Source organism: Cygnus atratus, unplaced genomic scaffold (genome assembly GCF_013377495.2).
Source record: "Cygnus atratus isolate AKBS03 ecotype Queensland, Australia unplaced genomic scaffold, CAtr_DNAZoo_HiC_assembly HiC_scaffold_128, whole genome shotgun sequence".
Lineage (NCBI taxonomy): Eukaryota > Metazoa > Chordata > Aves > Anseriformes > Anatidae > Cygnus > Cygnus atratus.
The window spans coordinates 29,627-41,591 of NW_026109721.1; the positions used below are offsets into that span (position 1 = coordinate 29,627).

General features: G+C 35.7%; 1 protein-coding gene across 3 annotated transcripts; it reads right to left on the bottom strand.

Moving 5' to 3' along the window:
- Window positions 1-1,660: 1,660 nt before the first annotated feature.
- Window positions 1,661-10,548, bottom strand: LOC126913667 (splicing factor, suppressor of white-apricot homolog). Of its 3 annotated transcripts, none has more exons than XM_050716652.1 (5): window positions 9,195-10,548; window positions 7,727-7,852; window positions 3,769-3,939; window positions 2,910-2,982; window positions 1,661-2,078 (listed from the first exon to the last, which is right to left on the bottom strand). In XM_050716652.1, exons 1-5 carry the CDS (start codon window positions 9,307-9,309, stop codon window positions 2,060-2,062), a joined length of 504 nt encoding a protein of 167 aa, XP_050572609.1. In that variant the 5' UTR covers window positions 9,310-10,548; the 3' UTR covers window positions 1,661-2,059. The 3 variants fall into 3 exon arrangements, with proteins under 3 accessions (XP_050572609.1, XP_050572607.1, XP_050572608.1); XM_050716650.1 differs by having other exon boundaries at window positions 9,182-9,527; XM_050716651.1 differs by lacking the exon at window positions 9,195-10,548 and adding an exon at window positions 8,413-9,047.
- Between the last annotated feature and the right edge of the window lie 1,417 nt (window positions 10,549-11,965).

The following is an 11,965-nucleotide window of genomic DNA, read 5'->3' on the forward strand; positions in this document are numbered from 1 at the left end:
ACAAGCTGCCCAGTCTATTTTATCACGGCTTTTTAGGCTTTTTTCCTATCACTTGACAAACAACTGCCATCCCCGCTGCCAAGTACTGAACTATGGTGAGACTTAACTGCGTTTAGGATGGAAAAATAAAGTTGCTGCAAATTTAACACTGCATAATCTACAACAGCTGCCTATGAAATCTACTTTATGTCCTTTTTTTCCTCTGTCTCTACTAGTATTGTTTCATCAACATACTTAGAGAAAATCTTATTTCATTTATGCTGGTTAAAATATTTTTATGCTTGTTAAAACATTGCAGGTAACTTTTAAAACAGGTAAAGAATGGATAGCACAATTATATATTACTGGCTAGATGGCTCTGTTTCATCACAACTTACATGCACCATCGAATTTCTCTGCACCAGACACAGCATTTTAAATTGTTGTAGGACCGTAAACTCTGCTAATTGTTATTGATCAAAAATTGAAAAGAAACATAACTTATTAGTTGTCCTAATAGTTTAAATATTGTTCTTTCATTCCAAGAGAAAAGCACTAGCAAGTGGCATATCAGCTCCCATTTGGACCATTGTGTTACTTTGGGTTTGAATTTGAACATCAGTTGAAGGAAACCCCAGTCATACCAGTAAGTATCTAAGGTGCTATTAGCTACCTTGTTTCTTACACTGTTCTCCTCGACATCCCTTATCACCATTAAAAGCAAATGGAAAGCCCATTCGGTCCCTGGTCATCTGAAAAAGTAAAGCTTCTCAACTGAGACTGTGTATAAAGACCTTTGTGTCTTACAGTTGATAAGAAATCAACGTCTCATCTGCCTAAAATATGATAAAAAAAAAACTGTCCCAATAGTGTAACTGAGCTATTATCTAGATATATTCACTGCACAGCATATCCTTTCTTTTGTCTATTATAATTTTAGAGTAGTATCTATTACTCTAAACATCGTTCAAGATTTTCTTCCTTAGTATTAACCCATTTAAACTGGACACACAGCAACCACTTTTGGAAGATGTAAATGAAAGTAGCTAAAGGTCACAAAAATTCAGCCCTAGCTGAAAGAGCATCTGGGGATTTTTAATTATATCTTCTCTTTAGTGATTGCCTTTTTGCACTCATTTAAAGAAGTATTTCAATTAAAAAATGATAGTCTCACTGTACTGCAAGGAATGCATAACAAACAAGCCTACAATTATACTGAGTTCAGAAGAAAAGATCTGGAAAGTGTTGACTGGTATGTGTCATAAAAGTTAGTAAGCATCTTCCTCAACATCATGAAAGAAGTTAAATTAAAAGAATGGTGGATTTCTGGTAAGTATAACCACAAAAACATATGCTCTGTAGCTAACTAGAGAGAAGCATGTTCGGACATTGAGGCTTTTATTGACTTCAAAAGGTCAGCAACTCAAATGGAGGCTCGCAGTCCCTTCTGAATGATGGACAGAAAATTATGTCCCCTGTCCAGAAACTGTCCACTACTAACATCAAGGCAAACAAGCATTCTTAGATTATTCTGTGCCTGAAGGAGATGAAAAGTATCTCTCAGCCTAAGGTAGCTAGACAGTTGTTATTTTAAGAAGCAGAAAGTATTAAAGAAAAAGAAAACAAACTTCTAACAGAAGTCAACCACAAACAATTAAGGACTCCACAAAAACTCTGTAGCTAATGAAAGATGTTCCGTTCTTTATTATTGTGTAATACTTTTATCACAGAAACATGGTATTTACAAATATACACATATAGACTGCTGATCATAAAATGTTACTGAAGAATTAGTCAAAAAATCAATTTACAAAAACCAAAAACTTTCCAAAGATATTCTGGCTGAAAAAATTCAATGAAATTTCAAGGAGACAGTTCTGTACAGAAAGATAGGTTTTAGCTCCTCAAGGTCTGGTAATATTAGACAAGAGAGTTGTGAACCAAGTGAGCTAAGCTCAGCTGTACATTTGAGATGAGGCAGTTTTTATATTGTTCTTTTTCACATAATTTCTTGATGGTCAGTTCAACAGGTCTCAGGAGGCACTAGTTTGTATGTTTTTGGAAGCTGCAAGCATTGCTCTCACTTTGGCCATAAGATCCTGTAGAAAATAAGAGAAAAATTATTAGACTTGCCTAGGCCTTGAACAGAGCTAAAGCATGTGATTGAAAAAACCTGCATGAAAGGGCTAGTTTATGCTTCAGTCACATAAAATAGATTCATGACCATCAGATATTTAGCCTTGGGCCTGTGATACCAGGCAGTAGCTTTTAAAAAAGAAATGGAATTATTTTGACAGAGGATGGGTATCTTAAAACCATGTTAACATTTAATTACTGCACACTGTATCAATGCATATACCTGACATGGCTATTTGTAAATAGTTATGCTATGAGTCACAGCAGACTTGAACATATCAACAAAATCATAACGAAAATTCACAGACATAAACAGCAACAAGGGTAAGACTAAGTTGTGGATGTTGCTCAATGCAAAACAAGCACTTACTTTAGTTTGCAAGAGGACATATTTTTCCTCTCTCGTCAACACCACAAACTTAGCCTTTGCCAAGCTGTTCCTCTGTCCTTTCTTCCATGAAACTTAAGAGCACAACATAGCAAGACGGGCTCTCAGTAATACCTGCTGTTCGTGTATTGTTCTAGCATAATGTGGACTTTCATATCTTAACAGTGGATACACTGCATCGCAATGAACTTAGCTACTTTCATTTCAAGTTTAGTCAACCCTCTAAAGATTAAGCTGCTAGGGAAGCAACAAAATTGTTTTTCTCATAAGCAAACAAATTAAGAATGACAATGAACATGTCTCTATATCATATGCGAAGCTCAGAATTGTACAAGGTATTAAATGGAGATTACAATATGATGGACGCACTCCATTAGGCCGCTAATTTGAATTTGTTTATTTGTACCTGAGTGATTTTACTCTGCACTGAAGACACGATCGCTGAAGAGATTTGGCCATCTTTTTCCTGAGAAACTCCCCTAAAAAAGTAAAAATCCGTGTTAAAAGTTTATAGCTTACATTTTCAAAATGAATTTCACTCACCATCAGAGTTTTGGGCTTTATTGTACAATTCTCTCATACACTAATAAACAGTTCTCTCATTCAACCAGAAGTCAGGGTAAGTCACGGTCAGAAGACTCACTCCTGTGTAACTGACAAAAACAAATCTCAACAGCAGGCTAGGGATTTTGAACAGGACTGCACTGTATTCTGTTGAAATAATTTAACTGTGAATCTCACAAACACACTGAAATTCAAACCACCCTGTTAAAATTCTACTTCAGAGTTACCCCATTTAGCGAGAGTTACCATTTTCTAACTTAGAATCACACTGCAGAATTTTACATGTAAGTTTTATTGTAGGAGTATGTCAAGGTATACTTGAACAAGGAGCAGAACCTTCAGTTCTCTACATTCAAAGGATCACATTTCATCTCATACATAACATGAAAACTTCTTTGACAAATTAAATTTGTACAGTACTTTCCTGTCTTAAATGTAAATGTAGCAGAGGTAGTGTTAACATATTTTCCAGGTTTTGAAATCTGATCCTAAAATTTCACTGGATTACATAAAAACTCCATCAGGCAATGGAGATCCAAGCTTATCATTAGACTGATGTACAAAGTGCCATCCTCTCAGCATCTTCTACTTTTAATATACGTACATACAGAGCTCCTCACCATACCAATTAGGTCAAAAGACACATTCGCAGTCAAGAAACATAAGCAGTGCAATATTACCCTACTAAGAAAATGTATTACCTGGAGCGTTCCTGGCTGGATTCCCTGCTCTCCACAGGAGAGACACTAGCTGAATGCACAGAATTTTTGTGTGTGGATGGTTTGCCTGATGACACAGCTGGTGAAGGAGACCTAGCTTTGGACTTAGTACGTGACCTAGACCGCCTCTTCTTCTTCTTTTCATGGGGACTTCTGCGAGAAGAAATATTTTATTGAAGGATAGTTACAGTAGTATTAAACTAGCTCAGTGAAAGGTACTTTTCACACTTCTAAAGGATTACGTAGCGCTCTTCCACAGGATACTTTTCCATGTACACTGAGCAAGCGTTCGAGTCTTACCCCAATATTGTATTTCTTACCCCAATACTGCACTTCTCTGGTTGTGCAAAACAATGTCTCAGAAGCTCCTTTTAATAAATTATGATAGGAAAACTACTAGTATCTGAGGCTGTCACTTGGAATACTATTTCTCAGGTACTGAGGAATTAGGCGGCAGTATTTGATACTTTAAAGAACGACAGTGAAAAGTCTTTAATTGAAGATCTGCAGAATAACCTCCCTAGAGGGAAGTTCCTTCTCAAACAACATCCTACATCTAACATATAATGAGAAATAGAATAATTTATATATCCCTGTATTTTTTTAGCCCATGAAGGAGCAAACCATGTAACTATAGCTTTGAAAAAAATCTACAAGGTAAATCCACAGTTTGCTTGCTTTTTAAAAACAATTACTACAGTAATCCACTCCATAACTCAACATACTGCAGGCTCAAAACCCTAAACAAGCTATTGTATACTATGCAAGCAAACCTTCACCTAGCAAGACGTTTGAAGTGCTAACCATTCCTGACTTGGAAATTTTATATACAAACATTTGCTTCTAAGAGAATGGAACAAATGACTAGGGGTACCTGATGTATTTACTATTGACAGAAGGCGGAAAACAGAGGTTGCCTTATATGAAGTGTTAAGCTCAAAGAGAATTCAACTACTAATATACTACAGATGAAACTATCAAAGCCTTTACACTCGTTTATGGATTTATGTCTAAGATTTACATACCAGTATTGATATTACTGTAATCAGAATTACTAACTTAGCTTTTAGGCAATACCCCACTGCAGGCACATCTCTCTAGCTTTCTCTGCTGGGGGTGCTGGCACACCTTCCATTTTTAGAGCTCACAAGGTTAAAAAGGTCAGTTCAAAAAAGAACTAGAAATGCTCTGCTAGATGTCTAAACAGAAGTAAGTTTCTGAGGCTTCTGACACACCTTAAAACATTGTAAACCTTAGACCCATCTTTTAAATACCGCATTGTCGATCCCTTTATTTTCATTTTCTTGTGAAATTTTCTACTTTAAAGGCAAATATGCTATAATAAATACACACGTAAATATTCTATAATTACAATGCTTAGAATTTATCATATGATTATCTGATTTTTTTTTTTTATATAGAAGTCAGCATTCAAGACAAATTACAAAATGCGCCTTATTCTTTTCCTGCATAAATGATCATTAAATGGCAGGGAAAAAACACACAAAAACAGCTCTATTGGCCTCTAACATTCCCATAATTTTGAAAATAAAAATCCTCTACAAAGTTGGTTATTCCTTGACTAGCTGCTTATGTACTGTAATTGCTCAATTTCTTAAAACATAACGTAATCAGGCAGTGAATATATTTCATATTTAACTCTTGAAAATCTCAGCAAACATTCATGGTGCTAGAATATTTTAGAGTAGGCTTTTTCGGTATTCTTAATCTCAGATTATAATGAACAAACACTATAAATGCTGAATGAAATTGTCTATCAATTTTCTAGTTTTAGAAGGGTCCACATGCTAAAACCAGGCTTATTTTTACAATATTTTTTCTACGCACAAAAGCTAGCATAAAGACCCATGCATATTCTCTGTGGAACGCAATTCACTGCAGATGAGTTAGATTAAAATGATTAAGATGATTACAGATTAAGATGATTTACATTATTCTTATTCAAGTAACTATGATGACATCCAAGGTACAGGATAAGCAGAAAAAACAATTGTTACATTTATTCTGAAATAAACATTATTTTGTTAAGCAGTAAGCCACTAAATTCACAGAGAAGACAAAGCATAGCTTCCTAGTTCTTACATATTTTCTTCTGGAAATGTACCTACAAATTTACAAGCAATGCTAGCATCACCACAGGTATCAGATTAATGCCTTAAGCAGTTTAAAACACTGCAGTATTTATTATGTCTAGGGTCCTTTTCAGTCCTCTGACGATACAGGATTCCAAAGCCTGCCTATTCTTTGTTTAGCTGTGGTTAGCAAAAAGCACTCAGCTGACGGCTGCCATGTAAGATTCAAATCTGCATTTGGCTATCAGGCAAAATATACATTACTTCCTCACAGAAAGCCTAAGTAAACTAAGTGGCTTTTAAAAGATCATGAACCCAAACCTTCCTTCCATTACACCCACTGCGAAGAACCTACTCCATAAATGAAGATCAGGAAAAATGGTGCACCACAGCATCTATCTACATTTTTACTTGACATTTAACATGTCAGTCCTAGCTAGGCTTTCTGCAGTCAGAGCTGTAAAATGTCCTCAACTATGTTTATCTACAATATTCTTTCTTCAGTCTACTTTTTTGCTTTTACTGCCATATGTTGTTGTGTAGTGTTCTGTTTTCTTGTCTGAGGCCTAACAAAAGTTTTCAAGTTCTACCTATATAAACAATATTGTTTAAAGAGGAGTCTCATTTATTTCAAAACTCCAATCATAATTTAGCACTTTGAATAGCATTATTTTCAACATGATTTATAGCTTAAAATATCAAACGGTCAAGCAGCAGGCACACCAACGCTGCATGAAAGAACATCACAGGGCTGTGAAACAATTCTTGCAAGTATTTATAGGAAGAAAAACATTCTAAGCTTCTATATATTGGATCTTTTCTGCTTAACCAATTTGCATGCTGAATTCCACAGAAACCTCTATTTTTATCTCAACTTTGAGTATGAAAAACTGAATCAGTTGAAGTATACTGATAAAGTTCTCATTTATACATACCATACATCAATTAGCTAGAAGCTGTTAAGAGATGGAAAGTTATCCTAAGAAACAATGCCAATATTTTAAAAATCATGAAAGTGAAAGTGACCTCCTTGTTTCCTACTCTACAGGAGATATGGAAAAACAGATTAAAGACAATCTTCACTGATGCAGAGAAAGAGTCTGTATGTTCAGTTTAGTAACTCTTAAGGTGCTTTGTTTTGTGTACACTGCAGCTGTACATGACAAAATTAGCATGAAAATTTTCACTTCCTCCCATGTTGAACTTAGAGACAAAACATTTCAAGCCTTTTGGGCACACATTTTGCAGATGTTTTTATTCTGCACCAGCGAGATGAAATAATGGTTGTTATGCCATCTTGCCAATAGGAGGTTCAGGTAGACTATATGCAAGGTGGTCTCAAAAAAGGCACCACTTATTTTGGATTTCACATTCCACTCAGGTAGTAAAATAACTGTTGAACATAAAACAGACTTTTTAAACTGGATTTTCCCTTTATTTGTGCAGATACGGTGAGTGGTCAAGCAACTTTCAGATACTGGTATGAGTAACTTAACACCAGTATATGGCCTCTGTGGAGGTCGTATCGACTGGACAAGTGGAACATGAAAAACAGACCAAAGACTTCAGAGTCCAAATAAAATCCGAACTTTTACAGCTAGGAGACAGTACTGTATTAACATTCATTGATTTGGTTCAACATTTAGTGTTCAAACATATACAAGAATGTGCAAAGAACGATAATCAGTGCTTCTGGTTTTTCTTTTCCTCCACAGATGTATTTGTCTAATAAAATAAAGCCCCAGATGAAAAGAAACCCAAAGCTTTAAGTTTTATCCAGGGAGTATACAACACTTCAGGCAACATTTAAAGTCTTCTGATACCGGAAGATAACCTCTTATACTTACTTGGATCGTGCACGTTTCCTACTGTTTCCAGGACTATTACTGATGCGATAAGCTGTTGGAACACTCCTTTCCTCTCTCCGTCTTTCTGGTGTGTGAGCCCTCCTCCTAGGTGACCTTGATCGTGACCTAAACAGGAAAAAACACCCAAAAGTTTGCTTTTTGTTACTTATATTATTTGTATAATTATTTTTGTTTCGGTGGAATTGTGCTGTCACCAAACACAAATGTAACACCATTCACTTCTCTTTATATCATTATGGGGTATTTAGTCTCCAAGACTTGTCAGTTGCTTATGAATTTCTAACCCATCCAACGCATTTAGGGTGTAGTTATCCATTGCTTTTCACTCCCAACACTGGGGGTGGGGGGGAAAAAAGCAATTTTTTTTCAGTATTGTGTACTGACATCAATGTCTGTATTAGTAGGCATGAATGTTCCACTTCAGTGCAGTCACCTTTTGTGGCAACAGAGTTTACTAATGATGGTACACAGAAGTCCAATTTGGCTTGAAGCCTGGAATTGTCAGGCCTGACCTTGTCTTCTCAAATTAATGGAATGTTTTTAGAACTGCTGCATCACAGAGATAAATGCAAGTTTTTGTTTTCAGTTCATCTCCAGCTCTGACAAGTCCAGGAAAATTTGTCCCTGATGCTGCAGAATAATCCTAACACAGCTAATATTTTCACCTGTGCAAGTGACCAACAACCCACGACCGGCATTGTTTGGCACTAGCACTTTCACTTGAAATATTTTTCCTAGAGAGAGAAAGAGAAAGACCAAGATGAAAAAAAAGCATGCCCAGTTAAGATCAGAAATCAACTTAACAGCCTAACTCTTTTTCTGTGTGATCTGCAATTAAGTTGATGTGCAAATAAAAACCTGAATATTTTTTAATAACCAAATAATTTGAATGAGGAAAGTCCTGAAGAATGGAAGGGAGACAGGGAGGAGATTGAGAAGGGGACAAGACAGGGACCCAGCTTGAAAAAAAGAAAGAAAAAAACCTAAGCCCCAAATCTAACCCAAATTCACGGTAGTAACAGTTAATTTTGTTCCCACTAAAGCGTATAGTTCTAATCATTTGATTTTTATTTGTTTATTTTCAAGCCTTTATTTATTTGCTATAGGTATGTCACTCCAGGTATACCAAACATTCATTTTCTTTCGTTCTTTTGCAGTGACTAAAAGAGAAGCCATTTGTGAAATCACTGATCTTCTGCAGACTTGCACCATATATTTAGTATATACACACACGCTCCTGAGCCATTTCTCTTATACCTACAACAGAACCGATCAACTGAAAACGAAAAAAATAATCACAATGGCAGTTAAGGGTTGCAAATTAACTGCTTTGTCACTTAGAAATCTGATCTTTACCAGGCCTTTCAGAAGGATTAAAAAAGGAAAAAAAAAAAAAAAAACAACAGATCATAAAGTTTGGGGTCAGTCAGACACCTTGACATTTTACCAGGATTTCCCTCAAAAGAGCGCCAGCAGTCAAATCTTTTCGTTGTCGAAGCTGCCTGATAACTTTCCCGCTCTGTTGCTGCTGCCATTGATGAGTTGCTCAGACTCGGTTCCATGCTCAGTGTCCCTGTGGATGCTGTGAGTCTGTGATACGGAGGCACACACTTCACATTCAGAATAAAATGTGCTAGTTTTGGTATTAACTAGACTCCTGAAAAGGCTCAGTCCCTTAACCAAAAGCTGAACCTTAGTGAAACATGCCTATATGGACCAGCCTAAAAAAAGTCCAAACAATCAGAAAGAAAAAAGCATTAGCTTCATTTTTATGAACCAGATATGATGTTTTTTGGTTCTACAACATTCTTCCAACCACCAAACGTTAAGAACTTGGCCATTAGTTTCAACAATTACAAACAGCTTAACAGTTTTACTGTGATACAACAATTATTACTTTCATTACACTATTATTTTAAGACACTCTATTCCTTTCAAGTCAACAGAACTTGTGTTTAGAAGGGTCCCAAAAGTTCAAAGGATTACAAAGCTTGGCATGTCTCATTACCATACAGGAATTAAAACTAAGTGAAAAGACACTACCTCAGCAATAAGAAAACTGACTTGGAACAAACAAAGAGCAGTTACTTCCAAATCTCTCAAATTTCTGCAGTTGAGGCAAAAAGTCAGTCTCTCTCTCACACAAGCATTCTGAAGCATTCTTCCCAAACTTATTGAAAAGTGACCCACTAATGAAGCATGCCACTACTACCTATTGTTTGTTACTCATTAACTCGGTAATTCAGTATGTGGCTTAGCGCTATTCTGTTACTAGACAGTATAAAGGAAAATGATCAATATCCAACAGAAGTTTAGACTTTCCATCTCTGCTTTAGGTCAAAATGAACATCCAACTGTCATCGAACCATATCATTCAATACCTAATGAGCGCCTCTCCATCCCCTCTCATACACAAACCACACTCACACATACAAAGACATCATTAGCTTAGATCATGTGCTAAAAAGATCTACTGGTAGAAAACAGAGATTCAGATGAACACGGTCATTTCTTACACTTACTGTCCATCAGCTTCAAAATCAAACTTCCCAGCTAGAACAGCATACCTACAACTCCAGGGACTGACAATTTACACTTCTTTAAAGAGCAGCACTATCAGATGCAATTCACATCTAACTTTTTATGGTGCTTTGAAGCTGATTAAAAGAAAGACACCATGAATCATTTACTAGAGATGACTGAAAGATACCAAAGGCTCTTTGCCAAGACAGATTTAACAGATATGCCTCACCTTTGACCTTAATTACTGATGTGTAATAAGTCGTTATCTCTTTGGGACTAACACCTCCAAAGCAAGCCATGCTAAAATATCTTACAGTGTTTTTATACATTGTTTACTGTTTCTATGACTTAAATTTAACTTTAACCTGTCATGTTGGTCTAGAATTAAAGCCATACTAGGCCAGGAGCTTTGTGGGACTAACTCTGGCAGGCAAATTTTGGTTCAGAAAATAGCATTCATTTACGCAAAGAAATTTCTTGTAGTGTAGCACGTGGCTCCATAAAAGCACTGTATCTGGGTTCCTTGCAAAACTACTTTCTTTAAACTTGTTTCTGTTAAACAGGCTTGGTTGTGCTACCCAGAATAATGAATATTCAAGGCATGCTTTGAATTAATTTGCTGTTATTTGAACATATTTTTTCAACTTTAGTACTGCTGAAGTTGCATTAGAAAATACTAAAAAAAATGCAAATTGTACAAAATTGTACCTTACCAACGCCTATTTTTAAATGAAGCAGTGTTTATGCCTCTAACAATGCAAAACCAGATGATAAACAAGTGATATAAAACAGTATAGAAGTATATTGCAATGATTATTTCCATGATTTCCAAAACTAATTTTGATTCAAAACCAAAGAAAAACCAAAAACAAAGTTTGACAAGAATGCTGAACATCACTTGAACAAAGACAGCAAAGACAGTTACTGTAAAGTTATCTTTAACTTCACTTCCTACATCTCATTCCCTATTAACTTGTTAGAAACCAAAATCAGTATATAGTTTGTTGTAATCTTATTTTTTGAAACAACTTATATGATTAAATAGTAACTACTCAAAGCATTAAAGAGAAGCTCATCGAGTGTCCGCATGGAAATCTCACAAAATCTAAGACTTTTACGACTGTTCCCAAATACAGGGCACATGGTGAGTGGTCATTATTACAACTTAGAGGTAGTTCACTATTCATTATCATCCAAGTGCAATATAGTCTAATGAGAAATTGTGGAATATGCATCTCTCTTTTGGTTGTCACAGGTAATTTAAATATAACAGTTTAAACAGCTTCAAATCTAAAACACATTTTTTCACTGTACAGACCCCTCAAGCCCAACAAACTACTCTCTAGGAAAGTTATGAATTAAATTACTACAAAAAAGATCCTCTTTGTTATTCCACTTTTTTGATTAATGTGATCTGTAGCAGTAAGCACTACAGAAAGAAAATTCCAGCTTTTTTTTTTTTTCAGTCTACTGCACCAATAATTGCTCTATATTGTGGTCTGCAGGTTAGCATATACATCTAGTCCAGGATGGAATAAGGCAACAAAATCTCCAACACACTACATTAGATTGAGACATTCAAATAAAGCAAAGTTACTCAAAATAGGAATGTTCCCATATAATTTAGCATCAATAACCAGACAATAAAGACTATCCTCTAGGCACCATCCAATTAATAAAAGATGAACACAGTAA